At 54.1% G+C, this 22423-nt stretch overlaps 2 protein-coding genes across 4 annotated transcripts; one reads left to right on the top strand and one right to left on the bottom strand.

Annotated features, from left to right (window-relative positions):
- Positions 1 to 6088: 6088 nt before the first annotated feature.
- Positions 6089 to 22284, bottom strand: Shisa7 (shisa family member 7). 3 transcript variants are annotated; one of them, XM_051207215.1, is made up of 6 exons: positions 22123 to 22284; positions 13179 to 13899; positions 10883 to 11037; positions 8616 to 8666; positions 7434 to 7583; positions 6089 to 6961 (listed from the first exon to the last, which is right to left on the bottom strand). In XM_051207215.1, the coding sequence occupies exons 2-6, from the start codon at positions 13856 to 13858 to the stop codon at positions 6327 to 6329; spliced, it is 1671 nt and encodes a 556-aa protein (XP_051063172.1). In that variant the 5' UTR covers positions 13859 to 13899; positions 22123 to 22284; the 3' UTR covers positions 6089 to 6326. The 3 variants fall into 3 exon arrangements, with proteins under 3 accessions (XP_051063172.1, XP_051063173.1, XP_051063174.1); XM_051207216.1 differs by lacking the exon at positions 22123 to 22284 and adding an exon at positions 20226 to 20375; XM_051207217.1 differs by lacking the exon at positions 8616 to 8666.
- Positions 20441 to 22371, top strand: LOC127238501 (uncharacterized). The gene is made up of 3 exons (XM_051207117.1): positions 20441 to 20503; positions 21427 to 21718; positions 21950 to 22371. The coding sequence occupies exons 1-3, from the start codon at positions 20441 to 20443 to the stop codon at positions 22369 to 22371; spliced, it is 777 nt and encodes a 258-aa protein (XP_051063074.1).
- The last annotated feature ends 52 nt before the right edge of the window (positions 22372 to 22423 follow it).

Below are 22423 nucleotides of genomic sequence, written 5' to 3'. Positions count from 1 at the left end.
AGTGTTCTGCCTGCATGTATCCTTGCAGTCCAGGAGAGGGCACCAGATCTCATTACAGATGGCTGTGAGCCACCATGTGGTTACTGGGAATTGAACTCAGGACCCCTGGAAGAGCAGCCAGTGCTCTCAACCATTGAGCCATCTCCCCAGCCCTTATTTATTTATTTACTTGTTTTAAGATTGGTTTGTTTTTATGTGGTGTACTGCCTGCATGAATGTTTGTGTGAGGGTGTCAGATCTTCTGGAACTGGAGTTACAGACAGTTGTGAACTGCCATGTGGGTACTGGGACTTGAACCCCGGTCCTTTGGATGGGGTTCTTCCTAAGTCAGTGCTCTTAACCACTGAACTATCTCTCCAACCCCTCTTTTTATTTATCTATTTATTGTATGTGTGGTGTGTGTATGTGTGTATGTGTGTGTATGTTTGTATGTGTGTGTATGTGTGTATATGTTTGTATGTGTGTGTATGTGTATATGTGTGTGTGGTGTGTGTGTATGTGTGTGTGGTATATGTGTGTGTGTAGGTGTGTGTGTGGTGTGTATGTGTGTATAGGTGTGTAGGTGTGTAGGTGTGTGTGTGTGCATGTGTGGTGTGTGTATGTGTGTGTATAGGTGTGCAGGTGTGTGTGTATATGTGTAACAAAATCACACATGCAGGTGAACAGTGGATTGGGCACTAGAGAACAATTTGCACGTGTTAGTCCTCTCCTTCCACCACCAGACTCCCAGGAACTGGTCAGGCTTGACTGCCAGTGCTTTTACTGGCTGAACCACCTCAGGGGCCCCAGCCCCAAACCCTCCTCAAAGTTCACAAGTAGATGCATGAAGGCGCCTCCTCCTCCTGCAGCTGCAGCATGGCCTGCGGGGAAGCAGGAAGACAGTAACTGTGGCCACAGCAGTGCTTTTGACATAGTTAGCTTCAGCTGCCATCTTGGCACACTTGGCAGGAGTTGCCTCCATGCCACTGGCCTGTGACTAGGAGGGCCAAGCCCAAGGTGGGCAGTCCCATCCCTGGGCGAGTAGTGGGTCTGGGCTGTCTAAGATTGCAGGCTGAACAAGCCAGAGGAAGCAAGCCAGCAAGCCATGGTGTCTGCTTCAGCCCCTGCCTCCAGCTTCCTGCCTTGAGCTCCTGCCCTGACTTGCTTAGTAATGGACTTGGAAGTTTTAAGCAGAAACAAACCCTTTCCTCTCCAAGTTGGTGTTTATCACAGCAAGAGAATCCAATGAGAACATAATTCAACGCATTGAAGAGAGGGAAACTGGCAGGGAAGATGCTGCCCACTTACCATACAAATGGGCACTGCAAAGGAACATACCTTCCCACTCCCCCTTTGAATAGCATCCCTCAGAAAACATGTTGGTGGCAGGCTTGTTGGCATGGGCCTGTCATCCTAGTGAGAAGGAAGATAATGGCGGATGAAAATTCAATGGCTGCTTGGGCTATAGACTACAGCAAGTTCAAAGCCAGCCTGGCAACTCAGTGAGAACCTGGCTTAAAATAAAATTAAAAAAAAAATCATTTGTTGGTTTCTCTGTTTTATTTCGTTTTGAGACAAGAGTCCTTTGTGTAGCCCTGGCTGCCCTGGAACTTGCTTTGTAGACCTTAAACTTAGAGATCTGCCTGTCTCTATTTCTTAAACTTAGAGATCTGCCTGTCTCTATTTCTCAAGGGCTGCAGTTAAAGGTGAGCGCCACCACAGAAGGGCTGGAAACACAGCTCACTGGTACAACACCTGTGCAGCGACAGACACACATACACACGATAGATGAACATAGTATTAAATACCGAGGGAGCTGGAGATGCGAAGTCGTTTGCTCAGAGCCCCAGTGGTCTTGCAGAAGGACTCAGCTTCATGGGTCAAGCGGCAAGAGGCATCTCTGAGCTTTCTGGAAACATTAGAAGTTTCTCCCTTGATAAAAACCAGTATGCCTTCGGCCAAACCTATACTTTCATCTACTACACGTGTGTGTGTGTGTGTGTGTGTGTGTGTGTCCACAATTTCCCAGTGAACAAGTGAGAAGAAAATCTGGAGACTGAGGATCAGGAAAAACAGCTGTTTATTCCAAATCGGAAAAACACCCACACCCCACACCCCACACCAAGCGCCAGCTCTTCTTGCTGTCACCAGGAAGTTGAAGGCGGGTCCAGCACTGGAAGGAAGAGTGGGGGAGGGGGAGGGATTCAGAGGTGCGGAGGGTCCTCTGGTGCGCCCCTCTGCAGCCCCCAGCCAGAAGGGGAGATGCTTCCCTTCAAGACAGGGCACACCCTGCCCGCGTGTGTTTGTGTGTTCACTGGGGAGCAGGGGGGAAGACTCAGAAAGCCGGGTCCCAGTTTTGGAAGCATTGTGGTGGTAGTGGGGGGGGGGGTGCGGTGAGCAGAACAGCGCCTGCTTGCGCACCCTCTAGACCTCTCCCCACTATGGCTTTATTGAGATAAGAGGCTCCAGGGTCAGGCAGGGGAGTGGAGGGTGGAGGGCAGATCCCAGGAAGGGACCCAGGTTAGGATGGATGGAAGGAAGGAAGGAGGGAGAGAGGGAGGGAAGGAGAGAGAAGGGAACAAACAAAAAGCTGAAAGCTCCCGAGCCCCTCCGAAGCTGGGGGCTGAAGAAGGCTGTGTGTTCCGCGGGAGGGAGGGTTAAGCGCTCGCTGCTCGAAGGGAGGCCCTCGAATGGATGGGGAGCCCACGAAAGGAAGGAACGTCTATTAGCCAGCTGGGAGACTGAAAGCCTGGCGCTGGAGATCGGGAGGATCGGTGGCACCCTCCTACTTCCAGCAGTGGTGAGACCCTGGCACCATCTGTCCCACCCAGGCTCTTGGCGAGAAGGGATGAACACAGAGGCCAATATTTGGTGGGGAAAGAGGGTATAAGAGGGAGAGGGCGGCCCAGAGGAGGGAGGAGAGGCCCCCTCCTCGCCTTGGGGGGCTGGGAGGGGGACATGTAGCCCTTTAAGAATGGGGAGTGGCCGCCCCCCTGAAACATGGCTATATGTGCAGAGAACTGTGTGTGTGGAGGGGTCAAATTGTGCGCTGGGTGTTAGGGACTCCCTGAAGCCCCTGGGTGCTCCCTAGTACATTAGGGGAAGGGGTGAAGGAGCATCCTTCTTGGCCTTTGCAGGTGAAGGTAGCAGCGCCCATTGCTCTCAGGTATACCCACCCCAGCAACTGGCCACCAAGTGGTTTATCCGCTGCAGCAACTTCCCACAGGTCAAGATTCTCTAAAGAGGGTCTGGCCCAAGCTAGCGAGTTCTGATCCCGGTGGGGTGGTCCAAGTAACAGGGATTGAATGAGGGTAGGGCAGTGATGCCATCCAAGCACTAGGAAGCCCCACCTCTGCTGTGGAGAGGTCGCTGGGTTGACCCTGTCACCGATCAGATGGCTGGGTGAGGGACAGCGGTGATACTACAAGGAAGAGTTTGGATGCACTCACCAGTGAGTAAAGGATGGGGCCAAGGCCAAGTCTGTAGGTGAAGCTGATCCGTCCAGATCAGGGGTGAGACAGTGACATAATCAAGAAGGGCCAGTGTGTGTGTGTGTGTGTGTGTGTGACATTATCAGAGGGAGACAGCTGGCTCCACGCTAGTTTTTTGGAGGGAATGGGAAATGGCCTGTTGTGCTGGTTCCCCTGAAGGGAGGAATTGTAAATGCCATGAGACCCCAGAGGACAACTGAAATATAGCCTGTCACCCCATTTGGACCCTAAGGTGGTGGGTTCTGACAAATGGCACACTAGTGCCATGGGTCCTGGAAGATGAGGACACATAGATCCTGGGTGACGATGACACATAGTTTTAACGTGGATTCTGGGAGGCGATGACACCATGACTAAAGTGAACTCTGGGAAATGATGGCATTATTTGTTGTCATGGATCCATGGTTATGGTGGACCCCAAGGATAATGACGTCACTGGATGTCAGGGACTCTAGGTCATGGAGACTCTGGGGTTAAAGTGGGTCCCGGGAGATGAAGATACGATTGGCTGTTATGGCTGATTGGAGATGATGGCACCATGGTTACAAGTAGATCCTGATGAATCATGATAGGACATGATCGATGTGGGGCTTGGGAGGTGATGACACCGTGACTCTCATGGAGTTTTTTGTAGATTATAACTGGGATACTATTAAATGGATTCAGGATGTGGTGGTACAGGATTGCAAGAATCCAAGGAGACCACAGTTGAAGTGGATTTTTATGAGCCACCATCATAGCTCTGGTGGCTACTAAGACATGAAGATGTGGTTAAGGTGGGTCCTGGGAGATGACAGTGCCATTCTAAGGAATTCTGAGAAACACCAGCACTACCCTGTCCAACCAAGTCCTCTTAGAGAGCGCCACCACGAGGCATAATGGACATTGGAAGGTGAGGACGTCATTGGCCTTGGCACAATCAGGGGAGACAAGAGCACTGTGGTTGTGGTGGCTCCTGAGGGATGAGGACAGCGTGCCTCTGATGGGTCCTGGAAGGTGGTGGAGACGTTGTGGCTGTGGTGATTGCTGGGAGATGGGGAAGACAGCGTGGCGGGCATAGATCCTGGGAGATGGTGAAGTGAGCTTGTTGTGACGACAGATTATGGGAGGCGATGAGAACATGTTTGTGGTGGGTCCTGGCACATCGTACCTGCATGTCGTGGTGGATTATGGGAAATGGTGATGACAACATGTTATGTGGACCCTGGGAGATGATGACACCATGGTTGGGCGGAATCTTGGGAGACAATGGTGTGACACCATTATTGGTGATAATTCCCGGTAGGTGATGCTCTGCTAGTTGAGGTGAGCCTTATGGAATCCTGGGAAATGACACGGTTAACACTGGACCCCAACTGCTAGCTATGCCATGAAAGGGGGACACTGGGTAGCACTGGTGATGTCGTTGGCAAAAATCAGCAACACATACACCTCACCCCTCCACCTCCGACAGGAGATGGGAGCTCTGTCAATAGAGCTGATGTCTTTAAATATGGCAGAAAGAAAGTGATGTCAGCCTTTGGCCCACCTGTGAGTCCCAGGATTTTAGAAGCCTCATGGATCAAAGTGGCCGAAGCTCATCCATGGGTGCTCATCCCCAAGGACTCACCGCACGGGCCCGACCTTCCTTTAGAGGTGCTGGTAGACGTCCTGTTGGCCATGTCCCTGGGGTCATGGGAAGAAGCCGTGGGGCTGAGTTATAGGGAAGCAAGACAAAGACTCCGATGACGTAATCACTACCGGTAGTCATCTAGAGAGGGGACTGCCTCTGAGAAGGGGACCCTTGGTGAAGATGTCCAAGCAATGGAGGGCATCATCGCCAGCCTCCTACAGACATCCCCAGTGCCCACGCCCTCATGTTACACCCCGGGAAAAGCTGCTTCCTCTGACATCTTCCCCAGTGGTCTTGGGCTGGACATGCCCGACTTTCTCACGTCATGGCACGGCAGTAAAGGTGTCTCCTGGTGTCATTTCCAAGTGGGTGGTAACTGGTGGTCACACCACAGAAGGGCCTCGTCCTGTGGAGGTCCCCGGCCGGAACAGGTGGCCGTTTCTGGTACCGACGTCACATAAAGAGGCACAGATCCTGTGATGGCGCCATCGGGCAAGGCACCGACTCTGGTGATGGCATCACAGGAGGGAGGCAAAATCCTGTGACGACACTGGGAAGGAGGCCGAAATCTTTATCGAGGACACCGATGGCTGGGCATGGTCTCCTGCAATGTGTCCCAGGAAAATGGCTTCGTCTGTAGTCATGGCATTATGGGGTGGAGGTGTCTTCTCCATGGCAGAGGAATGTTTTTTTTCCTGTGATGACAGTTTCACGAGGCCTTGGTGCTCAGGATGGTATCAAAGGAGTCTCGGGAAGCGTGAGACCCTGTCTCTGGTGACATCGCAGGAAGAAGTCTTTGCTTCTAGGGATGATGGCATGGGACAAGGCATTGTCTGTGGTGACATCACAGGAAAGGAAGTCTCTGTGGTGATGTCATGCAAAATAGACACAGCCTCTAGTGATGACCTCATGGGCAGGCCTCTTCCTCTGTGGTGACCTCATCGGAAGAAGATTTAGTTCCTGCGACGACATCATAGAACACAGACATATTTGCCAGTGGTGACCCCATGTGCGGGCCTCTTCCTCTGTGATGACATCATGGGAAGGGGGCCTTGGTTCGAACAGTGACAAAGTAGAAAGAGAGATCTCATCTACTGTGACATCCCAAAAGGAGGCGTGGTCTCCGATCCAAGGGCCCATCTGGTCTCAGACCCTCGGTGTGTATGATAACCCTGCGATGGAGATCTGGGCTGGGAGGAGGGGGCCACCGCAGAAGCCACAGCCCCCAGCGCTCCATCCTGGCCTCAGACCGTCACTTCGTTCTTGCTGGCAGTGCGCAGGTGCTGTGGCAGGTGGTGTCCTGGAATGAACTGGAGCTGCTCCAGGGTGCCCTGGCGCTGGAAAGGCGGCCTGCGGGCCAGTGTGCCCCCGCCCCCTCCTGCATCAGACATCCAGGCTGGCTGAGGAGAGCCATGGAGGGCATGGTGGTGGTGAGCATGCAGGCCTGACGGAGGCAACCCATGCAGGGGTGTGGGGGGCCCCCCAGGCCCCAGCAGCAGGTTGGAGTGTGAGGCGGCCAGGCTGGCCCGGGTGGTAGGATCTGGGGGCAGTGCGGGACTTCGCGGTGGGGACAGCAGATGCTCTCGACTCTGGCGAAGGGCCTCTGGTGAGGACAGCAGCAGGTGTTCCTGAGACACCAGGCGGGCCCGGGGCAGTGTGAACTCATAGCGGGAACGGCCGTCACCCAGCAGGTGCTCCTGCGACATAACCCGCCGGGGGTTGGGTGCCGGTGCCAGGCCCAGCTCCTCAGGACCACCCCAGCCATCCATGCGGTAGCCACCTCCAGTGCCAGGCCGCCGTAGTGCATGCAAGGGCAGTGTCCCGCGGGGCATCTCCAGATGTCTGCGTTTCAGGTAGGCTTCGTCCAGATCTTTCTCAGCTGGAGGAGAAGAGAGAAAGAAGACCCCTTGGCAACCCAGAGCCTTCCTCCTCCTCCTCCTATGCTGCCTCCTCATCCGAGTTCCACTCAGGCCGCACCCAGGAGGTCTTAATGTTTGGTCAGTAAGAGTCACCATGCCCAGCAGGGTGTGATGCTTCACACCTGCCTTCCCAACGCTAGGGAAGCTGAAATAGGCAGGTCACCACCGGTTTGAGGTCAGTCTGTGTTACATCCTGAGTTCCAGGACAAAGTGGGTTACAAAGTGAGACAGTCTCAGAACAGCAAATGAAATACAAATAAACAAAAGCCCAACCCAAAATATTCCAGGTAATGTAGAACCAGCTAGGAAAAAACAAACAAAAAAAGCCTGTAGGAAGATTGGAACCTTTGGAGTTCCGCACCACCCTGACTGCTGACTGCTGTCCGCCCCCCACCCCAGGCCATTGGCTGAGTTCCCCTTTCTCAGGCTCACCCAATCTCTTGAGAGAGGAGTAGCGATTTAGTTCCGATTTCACAGCAGCCTCATAGGATGGGGGAAGATGAGAGAGGTTGTGGAAGGATCGCGAGCAGGACAGTGTGGAGTAGTGTAGGTTGGGGCTGGGTGGTGGCATGGCTCGCCAGTCTGTGGTAGGGGGAAGACCCGGTTAGTGCAGCCCTCCTCCCTCGGACCCAGATTCCCAGAGTCCAGCCCTCCTCCCTCAGACCCAGGTTCCTGGAGCTCAGCCCTCCTCCCTTGGACTCAGGTTCCCAGATCCCAGCCCTCCTCCCTCAGACCCAGAGCCCAGCCCTCCTCCCTCAGACCCAGATTCCCAGAGCCCAGCCCTCCTCCCTTGGACCCAGGTTCCCAAATCCCAGCCCTCTTCCCTAGGACTTAAGGTTCCAGGCCCAGCCCTCCTCCTTCGGACCCAGGGACCCACAGCCCAGCCCTCCTCCCTCAGACCAAGAAATCCAGATGCTAGTACTCCTCCCTCAAGCTCAAAGGTCCAGATTCCATCCAACCCCCAATCTCAGGCAGAGGAATCCAGGTCTTACCCCTCCTCCCCGAGACCTAGGGTCCAGCAGATCTTTGCCCTCCTCCCTTAGATCCAGGAGTCTGGGGTCCCGCCCTCTTCTTCATTCAGACCCGAGTGTGTATTCTAACCCTCCTCCCTTAGATCTGGGATTTCAAATCCCAGCGTCTTTTCTCAGGCCCCGGGGGTCCATGCTTTCATCTTCTCCCCTTGGACCTGAGATTTCAGTCTCCCACCTTCCTCCTTCAGAGGTCTAGGTCTTGGGAGGTCAGAGATCTGGGATTCTCTAGCCAGCAAAAGCTCCAACGTTTAGGAGCCCCTCCTTTCCCACCATAGTGGACAGGGTTGTGGTTGAGGATGAAATCACATTCCAGATTGGGGACCGCTGGCATTTGTCAGCACCCAGTGATTCCTGGCCCCAGCTGGGGATGCATTCCAGGCATCTTCCCAAAACTCGACTGGAAGGAGATCACCACTTCGGGTGTCCTCTCAAGGATACTGCGGCTGCCTTGGTGGCCAGCCCCCACGTGAGCACCGGCTCACGGGGGGCGCTTACTGGGGCTCCACCCAGCACCAGGCTGGGGCTGCCCACAGTGAGGGCTTGAAGGACCCCGACTCCCAGGGCGCCTCGGCCCTCTGCGTACCCAGTGTGGCAGCGCGGTGCTTGGGGCTGTTGACGTTGTAGTGCAGGTTATCTGAGGGACCGAGAAGGGAGGTGACGTCACTGTCATCGCCATCCCAGCTGGCAATCCTGCCCGGAAGTGTGTCACTTTTGGCTCCCAGTTCAGTACAGTCCCCCTCCCCCCCCATTAGAGTCCCACAGGTTGACCAGTTGTCCCATTGAGGAAACAACGGATGCAGGGGCAGGGTCATGGGCTGCCTTCCATATTCATCCCAATACCAGGCCAGAACTCCATACCACCTCTTTCCCTCTCACCATCCAGGCCTAGTGGTCCCTCCTGACTCCACATCTCTGCCTTGACAGACACCCTCTCTCTGAATCATCAGATATGCCTGTTTGCCCTCTTCCCAGTCCACGTGAAGGCCGGAAGACCCACAGCGGCTGCCCCTCTGGCACTCTGATGCCTTCCATGGTTCGCCACGCCCCACAGGGAGAGTGGACCATGGGTGTGGCATCTGAGGCGCGCCACAGGACGTTTGCACATTCTGTAACTCTGGTCTCAATGCCTTGGATCTCTGCCTCCCCCTCTTTGCCTGGATAATGAAACCTCCCTCAAGAGCTAGCTTGAGGCTTCACTGAATGGCTCATGACTGCATCCCCAACAAACAGGAGGCTGAGGCAGAAGAGCTGCCGTGAATTCCAGGCCAGCCCAGGCTACAGGTGTTCCAGGCAGCCTACAGCACAGTGTTAGGAAAAACAAAAAACAAACAAACAAACAAACAAAAAAACCAAACAGCCTGATGCTCTGACACAAGCCTCTAATCCCAGCACTCCAAAGACTTGGGGAGGATCAGAGTTCAAGTTCAGATTCATGCTGGGGGTTGGGGGCTGTGTGGTGGGAGTGGCACAATCCTTTAATCCCAGCACTCAGGACAGAGGCAAGCGAATCTCTGTGAGTTCGAGGTCGGCCTGGTCTACAGAACGAGTTCCAGGATAGCCTCCAAAGCCACAGAGAAACCCGATCTCGAAAAACAAATAAAACAAAAAAGCCACACACACACACACACACACACACACTCATCTATATAGGGAGTTTGAGCCCTGCCTGGACTATATGAAACTTTATCTGAAAACAAAAACAAAAAATGTCTCTTCATTATTACTATTGAAAATCATCTCATCCCGCCAGGACAGTGGTGGCACATGCCTTTGATCCCAGCACGTGGGAGGCAGAGGCAGGAAGATCTCTGAGTTAGAGGCCAGCCTGGTCTACAGAGAAAATTCCAGGTCAGCCAAGGCTACACAGAGAGACCATGTCTCTAAAATCAAACAAAACAAAATAAAACAAAAAAAACCCCAAAACATCTCCTCCCTTCACCCCTGACATGGGCTATAACTCTAGTTTCCAGACCCTCTTTCATCTCATCTCTTCCCTTAACATGGGTTACAGATTCCAGAACATACATACATACATACATACAGTCAGTCAGTCTCACTCTGGCTGGCCTTGAACTTACAGAGCTCCTCCTTCTTCTGCCACCTGAGTGCTGAGATCAAAGGCATGAGCCACCAAGCCTGACTTCCTTTGAATGTTTTTCCAGGCTGGGGATGGAAGCCAGAGCCCTACGCATGCTAGGTAAACACCCTACCACTGAACAACACCCCCAATCCCCCCCTGTTGGATGCTAGACAAGTGGTCTACCCATGGGTTCCATCTCCAGATCCTTATCGGTCCATTCTACCCCTGAGCTGCATCCCTACCCCTTGGTTTTCTGAGGCAGGGTCTTGCTATTTAACCCAGGCGTGCCTCCAGCTCTTGATCCTCCACTCAGAATTCTGATGCTACAGCTGTGTGTGCTACAACAACTATCTGTGTTGCTCCCCACTCAAAACACCTCAGTGGTTTCTCACTGATTTCAGAGCACAGTGCCGAGGCTCAGCCTGGCACCAAAGAAGTCTAGAATACATGATGTCTGTGGTCTCAGACCTTAGCTCTGCTCCAGCCACCCAGAGTTCCTGCAGCACAAGTTACTCCTCTCCCTGGGAAAAAGCCCACACCGCCACCGCCTCGCCACCCTCCCCCATTTCCAGCCTCAGACAAGGGCAGAATTTTTTTCTTGTCCCATGTGGCCTCTGGAACTTTCTCTCAGGATGAGCAGAATGGGTGGTGAAGGGAGAAAGGAAAGTTTCAAGGCTGATGGATGGAGGCTGGAGTGGGGCCAGGGAATCGAAACTCACACGGAGGAGCACAGAGCCCCAAAAGAGGCTGCATCTGTCGCCGGCACTCACCGAGGTTGGAGGGCTTCATGGTGTTGTAAAGGTTCTTGGGTGTCCTGGGGGGTGCACTCTCTGGGCCTCCTAGCCCTGGGGTCAGAGAACTGCTTCGAGCCCTGTCTGGGCGGGTTGTAGGTCCTGCTTGATGCCTCAGAATGTCTACCAGAGCTCTGAAAATGGTAGGCACATGGATGGGTAGTCAGGGACTGAGGGGGGGGGGAGATGAGGAAAGACCCAGGCTTCTTCCCCAACCTATGCTCTCTCTCTCTCTCTCTCTCTCTCTCTCTCTCTCTCTCTCTCTCTCTCTGTGTGTGTGTGTGTGTGTGTGTATTTCAAGACAGAGTTTCTTCTGTGTAACAGCCCTAGCTGTCCTGGAACTCGCTCTGTAGACCAGGCTTGACTCAAACTCATAGAGATCCACCTGCCTCTGTCTCCCCAGTCAATGCTGGGATCAAAGGCGGGCGCCACCGCTGCCTGGCTGGTTTCCAATGCTGTTCTTTATGGAGTCTGCAATGCAGAGGTTGTTAGTATTCAGGCATCTGTACTGGCCTGAACTTGGGGTTCTGACAGGATACGCCCTCAGCTACAGCCACTAGGAGCACCTCCTGTGCACATTCACTCTGTTCCCTTTTAAAAGGGCCCTGCCCACCTCCCTTCCTTCCCTCTCTCACTCCCTCTCTCTGTCTGTTCTCCTCTCCCCCTCTTTCCTTCCTCCCTCTCCTGCTGCTCCTGTCTTTGGAGGTGGGTCTCCCTTCTTTCCTTTCTCTTGTTTATGATTTTTCCCTAATTAAAACCCTGCTTGAACCCTCTTGCATGGCATCTTTCTCTCGGGCACCACTTTTCTTAAAGTACTACATGGTTTTTGTTTTGTTTATCTTTGGCTAGGCACCTTCTAATGTCAGCTGTTCTCAGCTGCATTTCCTGCCTGACGTATTCTTTCAAGAACTCCTTCCGGGGCCCGTCCATATCTTCCTGTGTGGCCTTGCCCCGTCATGAACTGAGACCATTACTGTTCACTGGGCACCATTCCTGGTTGCAATAAAAGATACCCTACTAGTTCACATAGGCGGATCTCAAACCTTGTGGAACTCTCTGCAGTCCTCCAAAGTAGACTTCCACAATACATTGTCCATCAGCCTGGAAGTCACTTTCTCCTGGTCTGTTCTCTCTCTCTCTCTTTCACACACACACACACACACACACACACACACACACACACACACACAGCCTCAGGGTGTTGGAATGGGCTCTGTCTACCTCTAGTGGCTCTTCATAGCACACAGAAGAAACAGCCCCTGCCTGCTCCCTCCTCAGACACCATGTACACACAGGACACTTCCGGAATGTGCCTGCTCCCTCTGCCTGGAATGACCTTCACACAGTAGCTGCCAGTATTCCAGCTCAGACAGACTCTTTCTCATCTTCAACTAAACCCATCCCTCCCCCAAATCAACGCTACTCCTTCCCTTAATGCTTTACAATTTTTTTTTTTAGCAGAAGTTGCCAATATTTAGAGTTATGTTGCATATATGCTTGCTGGGTCTACCACACTTTTTTTTTTTTTTTTTTGAAATTTTTTGTCCTTTTTTTTTTTTTTTTTTTTTGCCCTGTAGCCTTGACTGTCTTGAAGTTCACTCTGTAGACCAGGCTGGCCTCAAACTCACAGAGGCCTGCCTCTGCCTCCTGAGTGCTGGGATTAAAGGCGTGCACCACTAATGTCTGGCTTCTACCACAAAGCACTTACTCAGCTAGGACTCTACGTGAATCAGCTCAGTTAATCTTTAGAATCCGAATAGACGGAGGTCTGTCCTCAGTCCTGTTGTCTATGCGAGGAACCCGAGGCACAGAGGCCTCTAATCACATAGATCACAAGCAGAATTCTTGGGCTTGGGACGCAGGCTTATCCAGAAGGGCAGGGCTTGTGTTCCTCAGCTCCTGACCCACAAAGTTTTTCAAGAAATACCGATTGAAGGAATGAACTCTCCTAACCCAATTCTTCTCCAGAGCTAGGTCCTTCCATTGATTCTGTTCTCAGTCCCCAGTTATTTCCCACCTCTAACTTGGACCCCACCTATCCGTGTAGTCACGCCCCAACAGGTCCCGCCTTCCACTGAGCAGGCCCCGCCCCACAAAGCCGCCCATATTCCTAGGCCACGCCCCCAGGGCAGGTTCCTGAACCTCTCACCGCATAAGCCCTGCCCATTAACCAGTTGCTTCACCACCCAGCATCGAGGCACCGCCTCCATCAGATTGCTTGGCCTCTCAGAGCCCCAGCTTCCCCCCTGTCCCTCCAGTCCCGCCGCACACCTACCTGGGCACGTTGATCTCCCGGTGCGCTCTGGGCGCACGCGACGCCTTGCTGAAGGCCACTTTGGCACCGACGCCCACCGCCAGGGCGAAGCTGATGACTCCGCACACCACGTAGGCTGTGCTGCCCCCGGGACCCTCGCCTCCACGTCCACCAGCGCCCCCGGCCCGGCCCCCTTCCAGCCACCCTGCCTGGCCCGGCCCCGGACCCCCTCCCGCACCCCCGGCGCCCCCGGCGCCTCCGGCTAGAGGCGGTGGCGTGGTGGCCCAGCGTGGCGTGTCGTAGTTGGAGCAGGAGGCCTGAGCCAGGCGCATGTGGCGGTGCTCGCAGCAAAAGCGGTAGTGGCAGGTGCCGCAGCAGAAGCGGTAGGAGCCGGTGCTGCAGTTGAAGGTGGCGTCGTACTGACCCATGACATCGTAGTAGCCGTGGCAGAGCTCGGCCGGAGGGGGAGCCCGTGCCGCTGCGCCCGCGCCACCCGCCGGGTTGGTCTTGGTGGCGTTGGCCGCGGGGCCCGCCGCGCTCCCGCCGCCCGCCAGAGCCCCGGTTAGGCGCCGCAGGTGCGCGAGGAGCGCGGGCAGCGGACCCGGGGCCACTGCGCTCGTGTCGTTGGATGGGCGCGCCCTGGCTGGGCCCGCGGCGGAGGCCAGCAGCGCGACGGTCCCGAGCAGCAGCAGGGCCCGCATGGTGCGCACCGGGACGCCAGGCTGCGGATCCCGGAGCCGAACTGCAGGGGTGGGAGGGGGAAGGCAAAGGGAGCAACGGGGGCGGGGAGGGGGGCGCAGCGGGAGAAAAGAAAGGTCGGCGGGGACAGAGGAGGGGCGTGCAGAAGTTATAAAGAAGGGAGGACTTGACCGGGAAGGAAGGTGTGAAGGCAGAGGGGGGAGTTGAAGAAGAAGTGTGTGTGTGTGTGTGTGGGGGGGGTGAGCCGCAGGCAGGGACCCGCGGAGCCCAGGAAGGAGGGAAAGGAAGAAGGGAGGGAAAGAGGAGGGAGGGAAGGAGGGACAGAGGGTGCGGGGCAGCAGGGTAGTGGAGGGAGGGAGGGAGAGCGAGAGAGAGAGTATGAAAATTAGTCAGGTGAGCTACCAGCTAAGCTTTACTCTTGCCACAGGTGCAGGGACACTGACACTGATATGGAAGCCGTCAAACATTCTTGTCCTATGAACCCGTAGAACAGCTGACAGGCATGCAGGTGTGTGTGACAACCTAAGATGCCTCCTGGTGACACATGGTGACACATGCCTGTAATCCCAGCACTCTGGAGGAGGGAGGCAGGAGGACTGAGGTTTGAGGCCAACCTGAGCTGTATAGTTAAGTTCTGGGCCAGCCAAAGATATGGGGAGACCAGCAAACAAACCGACAAAGGAAAGTTGTCTTGGTGATGGGGACACAGTATAGTTAAGAACTACTGGCTTATGCTATTTGGTTCTCAATTTTCCAAGCGTGTCCTACCTCTTTCATACAATACACACACACACACACACACACACACACACACACACACACACGCACGAGGCACACTTGCACGCATGTGCACGCACATGATTTCCTATACAAAAGTGTCACTGCTGTTCACAGTTTTAGAAGAAACATTTGATGTGGGGGTGATGAGAACAGAAATGGGATTGGGGAGGTGGGTCAGAAGGGCAGATCTTCTAGCTGTCTCCACGGCAACGGTCCAGGCTGGTCAGGAAGAGGCCAGGGTGGGCAGGAGAAGATACGGGGGTGTAGAGACAGTTTGGCAGAGCCCCACCAGTAAGCAGGATAAGCAGCTCAGAGCTGGGGCTGCAGGCAGCAGGCTCTGGGGGTTCTCCTCAGCGTCTCTCCCTACTCTCGAATGCCACCTTGAGCAGAGGCTGTGCCCAGTGCGGGGGGGGGGGACAGGGGCTCCTTCTGGAGACAATCCTTGGGGGCATGCCTGAGGGTCCTGACCACCCTCCCTGAGCTGTGGGGAGCATTAAGAATGCGATCTGGAATGAAGAAAGCAAGCCCACAGGTCCCTGTGGGTCTAAGGTTCCAACCCTCTCGAGAGAAGAGGGAGGTGCTAGACAGACTACTGAGGAGAAACATCGGGAAGCAGTAGGGAGCTGAAACCGCAGAAGAGGAAGGAAGGGGGTGGGGAAGTATTTAAGTGAAAACCACTAGGTGATTTTATACTTTGTTCTGTCGTGTGTGTGTGTGTGTGTGTGTGTGTGTGTGTGTGTGTGTGTGGCTACTGTCAACCAAAGTGCTGGAAAGCTAGAATGGGAGATGGTTTTTGGGTACTGGGTTTCCCCAACATTTAGCTTCAAGTCTTATCACGTGGGATCTCAACTTTTTTCTTTGTTTGCTGTCCAAGGTTCCTCTGTGTAGCTCTGGCTGTCCCAGAACTCACTCTGTGGCGCAGGCTGTGCTCAAACTCAGAGATCCACCTGCCTCTGTCTCCGGAGAGTTGGGATTAAAGATGTGCACCACTACTGCTTGGCATTCAATCCCCCCCCCCCCCCCCCCCCCGCCACAGACACACACAGAGTCTCACTCTAATTCAGGCTGTCCTGTAACTCACTGTGTAGCCCAGGCTAGCTTTAAACCAGTGAATGATTCTCCTGCCACCGCTTCCCAAGTGTTGGGATTACAGGTGCATGAGTGCATTCTCTCTCTCTCTCTCTCTCTCTCTCTCTCCACCCATCCCTTCCTCCTTTCTCCCTCCCCCTCCACACCTTCCACCCACCCCCTGCCTTCCTGTTCTCCCTTCTTCTTTACTTTTTGCTTGGTTTTATTATAATAAAGTTCATGGAGCCCTTGCTGGACTCAAACTCACTATGTAATGAAGGCTGACATTGAAATTTCAATCCTCCTGCCTCTAATCCCTGAGTGCATGTCCACACCTAGCCTTCAACTTTACCTTTTAGCCTTAGGTTAGACTTCTCCCCTGAACCCTAGCCTACAACATTTCACTGCTTACTGGGAGCTCTCACATTGGGTGTTTAAAGGGGCCTTTAGAAATGGCATGGCTCTCACGGTTGAAGAGTTTGGTGGTGAATAAAAAACTTAACCAGTCATACATGGTGGCCATCCAGTCTGCCTGGGATGCTGAGGCAGGAAGCTTGCACGTTCAAGACATGCCCAGGTACATAGTGAGTTCAAGGCCAACCCTGAGTCCAAGAGAGAGCGGGGCATATAGCTCAGGGGTAGTGCATTTGCATAGCCTGCTGGAGGTTGAGGGCTTCATCCCATATACCACGCACAAATAAATTGTAAGTTACCATAGGAACCAGCAGTTCCATTTCCTGTGTTTACCCCCAAAGGACTAAGTACGTATGAGCATACAAAATGCACGCATGAAAGTCTATAGTATAAGGATTTAGGCATTATGCTGGCCTGTCCCTGTCACCTGACAGAATGCACTCAGGCAGTACCCTGGTCAGCCCAGGTGCAAAGGACCCTTTAAAAGGAAGACCCCCCACTCCCACTCATGATCTCTTTTCCATTTTTTTTTTCTGGTTCCTCTTTCCTGCTCTGTTCCCCGCGGTTCCTCTGGGGCACACAAGACTTTCCCTGTCTCCCTCTTCTCTTCTGTCCTCTCTCTATGTCTTTGTGTCCTTTACCTCTTTTCTCTTTCCTTCCCCCCTCCCTCCCTTTTCTAATAAAAGCTTCTTTCTCACTTAAGCTCTGGTAACTACGAATGCTACAACATAGACGAATCTTGAGGACGTTGTGCTAAGCGAAAGTAGCAAGACATAAAATGTTACACAGTATATGTGCTCACTTGTATGAAATACCCACAATAGTTAAACCCATGCAGATAGAAATCCTATTTATTACTTATATGTTGTAGCTGGAAGGAAGGGCATGGGAGGGATGGCTTCGTGCACAGAAGGCTTCCTTTTGGAGTGATGAGAAAGTTCTGGAGCTAGAGCAGGCAAGATGACTAGGTGGGTAAAGGTGCTTGCTGCTAAGCTTGACAACTTTGATTGGGTCCTCTGGTTTCCAGATGGTAGAAGGTGAAAAACAGACCCCCAAAAGCTGTTCTCTGATTTCTGTGTGTGAACCATGGCGTTTGTGCATGCTTCAACGATGGTGCACAATGCATGCAGGTGCGCACACACACACACACAAACAACTAAAATAAAAGAGAGTGTTCTGGAACTAGATAGCAGAGATCATCACACAACAGAGGGAATATGCCAGGCATCACTGAGTTGTACATTTTAAAGGGGCTAAATGTAAATGTTATGTATTTTTTCTAATTTTTAACAAATAAATACTTTTTTTTTTTTGCCCAGTCTGATCAGTTCCCCTACCTCCCTCCTTCCCTCCTTCCCTCCCTCCCTCTCTCCCTCCTCTGCCACCATCCTTTCCTCCCTCCCTCACTTCTCCATTGTTTCTCTTCAGAAAATGGTGGGTCTCCCATGGATATCAGCCAGCCAAGTTGCAGTGAGAATAGGCACAGCCTCTCCTGTAGAGGCTGGATGAGGTGAGCCAGTAGGAGGAAGGGTCCCAAACGCAGGTAACAGAGTCAGAGATACCCCCACTCTCACTGCTAGGAGCCCCACAAAAAGACCGGTTACACAACTGTAACATATGTACAGAGGGCCTAGGTCAGTCCACGTAAACTCCTGGGACCGAGGTTCAGTCTCTGTGAACCCATATGAGCGCAGGTTAGTTGGTTTTGTGGGTTTTCTCATGGTGTCCTTGACTCCCCTGGCTCCCATAATCCTCAGCCCCCACCCCTTGACACCTTTCCTCCACAGGATTCTAGGAGGTCTGCCTAGTGTTTGCCTGTGGGTCTCTGCATCTGTTTCCGTCATTTTCCCTGAGTGTTTTTGTTGTTTTGTTTGCTTTTTGAGACAGTGTCTCACTATCTATACCCTTGGCTGGCTTGGAACTCACTATGTAGATCAGGCTGGCTTGAATTTATGGAGATCTGCCTGCTTCTGCCTTCAAGTGCTGGTATTAAAGGTGTTTGCCACCACATCCAACCACGTCTTACCACAATTCTTTAAAAAATGGAGGTAGGCAATGGTGACTCCTGCTTCTCATCCCAGTACTTACTTGCAAGGTAGAGGCAGGGGTCACAACTCAAAGTCAACAAGCTTAATTATGAGTACGTTAGACCCTGTCTTTAAAAATAAACAAACAGGTGGGCAGTGGTGGCACACATCTTTAATCCCAGGACTCGGGAGGTAGAGGCGGGAGGGTCTCTGTGAGTTCTAGACCAGCCTGGTCTACAGAATGAGTTTCAGGACAGCCAGGACTGTTCCACACAGAAACCTTGTCTCAAAAAACCAAACACCAACCAACCAACCACGTAAGCAAGCAAAAATGGGCAGATGACATCAACAGCCCTGTTCAGACCAAGTCTTGACTTCTTGCCTCAATCTACCTAAAGTGCCTGCCCTTTCCTTTTCTTCTAGGCCAGAAGTTCTCAACTTTTTTTTTTTTTTCTTAATGCTGCGACCCCTTTAATACAATTCCTCATGTTGTGGTAACCCCAACCATAGAAGTATTTTCATTGCTACTCCAAAACTGTAACTCTGCTACTGTTAAGAATTGTATGCAAATATCTGTATTTTCCAGTGGCTTAAGTGACCCTTGTGGACCCAAAGGGGTCGCGACCCGTCGGTGGAGAACAATCTCTCCAGACCATTCTAGGGTCGTGGTGCCCAAGAACTCTCTGCTTTTTTCCCTTAGCACTTGCTGCTGCCTTACTTAGCTGATCTCAGCTTGCCTTCAGCACCTCAGCTAGTCCCAAAGCAGCCCCAGACCCGCTGGTGTTCCCTGGCCTGAGCTGACTTGTAGTGGGGGATTCATTGGGCGTGGCTTCCGTGTGCCGAAGTAATCCCTTATGGAGTTGGGGTTGCTCTCGCTTTCTCTTGGGGCGATGGGCTGAGACCTAATCATCATCCCGGATCACAGCATCCTGCACCTTCAAGGGCGGAAGACCATGTGTGGATGCTCCCAAAATAAACACTTGCTCTTATTTTACTAGGGCATTTGTGAACTTCCTTAATCCACCCTCACTGTTTTTCAGAACTCCTGTGCGTTTGCCACAGGATGCACATGGTGCCTTTCCAAGCTCCTTTCACGCCCAGGCTAGACTGTCCGTGAAGGCAGATGATTTGAGCTCATCCTCACTGCCTCTCTGCAGCACTCAGAGTCAGTCTCTGATCCATGTGAATGCCCGAGAGAACATTTATGTCTCAGGAAGTGTTGGAGCGCGTATGAGAAGCCGGTATTCACAGCCTTCCCACCCCACCTGCCAAATGAGAACGAAATTCTAACAGGTCCTATGGGTTGGCTAAGTCCCACTGTGGCCGGACTTGGGGCTAGGCTGTGAACCTGGGTCTCCAGGTACTAATCTAGATGGCTTTATCCCAACACGGGGGCGGGGGGGAGGAGCACCTAGAGAGCAGCCTTTCTGAGACGCAGCCATACAGATCCCTTCATTCCTTGAGCACTGTCATGTACAATGGGAATCTGGCTGGAGGAATGAAAGCCATCTGGGCTGATGAGGCGGAAGGCAGCTGTCTGCCTTGCTCAAAGGCTGAGAGTTGACAGAGGACACCCATCTGCAGATGCAGCAGCCAGAGCAGACACTGGAGACAAGGGGGATGGGTCTCAGTTCCCCTCACACAACACTACTCAGACTCATCACTGAACCGATGACCACAGTGGTACCTGAGCGCTGGACGAAAGCAAGGACACTCAGTGTCATCCTGACGATACACTTATACCTCCTTCCAGAGCGTGTGTGTGAGCGTGTGCACATACGCACGCCCCTCCCTCTACGCGGACATGCAAACACTTGCAACACACTTTAGCCAACAGTGCCCAAGACTCAGATGTCAAGGCATACCAGAGACACTATGGCCCAAGTCCAGCTCCCTGCACTGGGGCAAACAGGCAGGCATCCTAGCTCTGTCACGCAGCCTTATAGGTGCAAGCACACTCTGGCCCAGCTGTGCAGAATCTGCAACTGGCTGTGAGAACTCCTGCAGCGCCTCTATCCCCGCCCCATCCCCTGATCCGCCCCCAGCCCTAGACCGCCCCCAACCTCCAGTTCTCACTCACAAGTCAACGTCCTCCTCCACAGCCAGAGGGGGTGGGTGGGAAGGGAGGCCCCAAACCCCTGGCGGTTCCTGCTGGTGCACCTTCCTTGGTTCTCAAATGCAGCTTAGGACTTGAGAGACACAAGGTGCAGAGAAAGGGAGCCAGGCCGAGGAGAGGAAGCCTTCAACAAGTCCTACCCCATCCCTGCCAGCAGCGGGTGGAGAATCTTGGCTAGGATGGCAGAAGTGGGCTGGGTGGGTCAGAGTGCCTCTCGAGGATTCTTGCAGGGGCAGCAGCAGGTGGGGGGAGGCTGGTGAGGGTGCCCGAGAGAGAGGAACAGAGGAGCAGGGTCCAGAAAGAGGGGAGCATAGAAGCAAAGAGGAAGACAGCCAGAGACAGCCAGTCAGGAAAGAGATAGAAACCCACAGGGGGTGGTACTGGGAGGATGGATAGTGATGGGGAGGAGAGAGAGAGAGAGAGAGAGAGAGAGAGAGAGGGGGGGGGAAGAAAAGAGGCCCCTGAGCAGGGCGGGATGCGGGGCTGGGCAGGGGTGGGTGGGTGGGTGAGAGAGAGAGAAAGAAGGGAGAGAGAGAGAGAGTGAGAGAGGAGAGACTCGGAGATGGAGAGGGCACAGCCATCAAGGACCAGAACCTCTCAAATGGCCTGAGTAGGGTCTGCAGGTGGCAGCTGCGGAGGTTGTAGGGGGAGGGCAGCTCAGGCTGGGGTTGGAGAGCAAGTGGAGGAGGTTCCTATGAATGTCAGGGATTAGAAAGTCACTCTAAGGTAGGAATTCGGAAATCAGGCAAGACTGAGGACCTGTAGAAGACGCAGAGGGAGGGAAAAGGAGCGGGTCCTGGCTGCCTGGAAAGATCCCCAAATTCTTGCTAGAGAGAGGATAAAGCAGGTGTCTCCCCAGCACCACAGGCAGTGTTTCTCTGTCTGGGATGTCTGGGGTCCCTGCCTAGGGACTCCGTCCACTTCCCGTCAGGACCCCTGCCTTCATCCAGCCCAGCCGGCTGTTTTCTCTCTCTTTCTAACCCGACTCTGCCGTCGGGTCCTTGCTTCTGTCCCTCTGCATCTCTGCGTCTGTCTGGGGCTCTGTCCCGCATCTCTGTCTGGGGCCTCCATCCCCAGCCTCCCCCGCCTGGATCTGTATCCTTCCTGTAGTCTCCACACCCAGTTCCTCTGTCAGGGGCGCTCAGTCTCCTCCTGTTTGCCCCAGGCTTCTGTCTCTCCTAAGCGTCTGGGCCCCACCAAGGCATTGCCCCCGGTCCGTCCTTTGAGCCCCTCACTCTTGAGCAGGGAGGGTGGGGGGCGCTGCGGAGGGAGCTGTGTGTTCCCGGCGCAAAATAGACTCCCGTTGCCATGGCGACGCGAGCGCGGCCTCGAGACGCAGGCTTCGGGCTGGGTGTGCGGAGGGGACACCTGGATCCGGAAGGCGGGGGCCGGGGCTCCGACGCCCGTGTCCCAAAGGGCTCCGGAGGATGACTGGGACTCCCAGGTCCCCGGGGAGGGTATGCTGGGCTAGGTGACTGGTGCCAGGCCTTTTGGGAGGGGGCTGGGCTGCCAGGATCCGCGGTGGTGGTGGGGTGAGTCTGATTGTCAATGGGACGGACTCAGGGCGCCTCTAAGGGCTCCCAAGGCTGGGGAAGGACTCTGCGAATCTTGAGTGAGGGTTTGACGCGGTGGAGGTTGAAGGTGGGGTGGGGGGCCGCCCGTAGAGTTTCGACACTCTGATCTCTTAGGGGCTGCAGAATTCTGCGTCTTGGGCGAGTACGAACCACTGAGCGAGCAGCAACTGTCCATCCCATCGATCCATTCATTCATACACTTGTCCTTGCCTCCCTATTATTCCCCCCCCCCCGCATTTCCCCCGTGCCTCAGTTTCCCCCTGCTCACCAGGTACGGATGCGCTCACCTCACTTTCCGGATGCGGGACCCTCGGGGAATAATCGGGGGTGGCAGCGTGGGGGCCAGCCAAGGGAGGCAGCGCGAGCGCGTGTCTGCCAGCCAGCGGGGCTGGGCGCGCGCGCGCCGATGGGGGTGGGGGCGGCAGGCAGCGTGGCGGGGACCCTGGCCGGCAGCTCTTTCTCGTGCAGATGCGCACCGGCCCCAGTGCAGATGTGGCCGCCGCCAGCCCTCGCCTGTGTCTCGGCTCCGGCTTTGAGCTCAGAAGAGGCGCCTCCCCCACCCCACTTGCAGGGGACCCCACTTCCTCC

This window comes from Phodopus roborovskii, unplaced genomic scaffold (assembly GCF_943737965.1).
Source record: "Phodopus roborovskii unplaced genomic scaffold, PHOROB, whole genome shotgun sequence".
Taxonomy (NCBI): Eukaryota; Metazoa; Chordata; class Mammalia; order Rodentia; family Cricetidae; genus Phodopus; species Phodopus roborovskii.
Note: the sequence above shows the minus strand (reverse complement) of the source record. Positions and strands in the feature narration are given on the sequence as shown.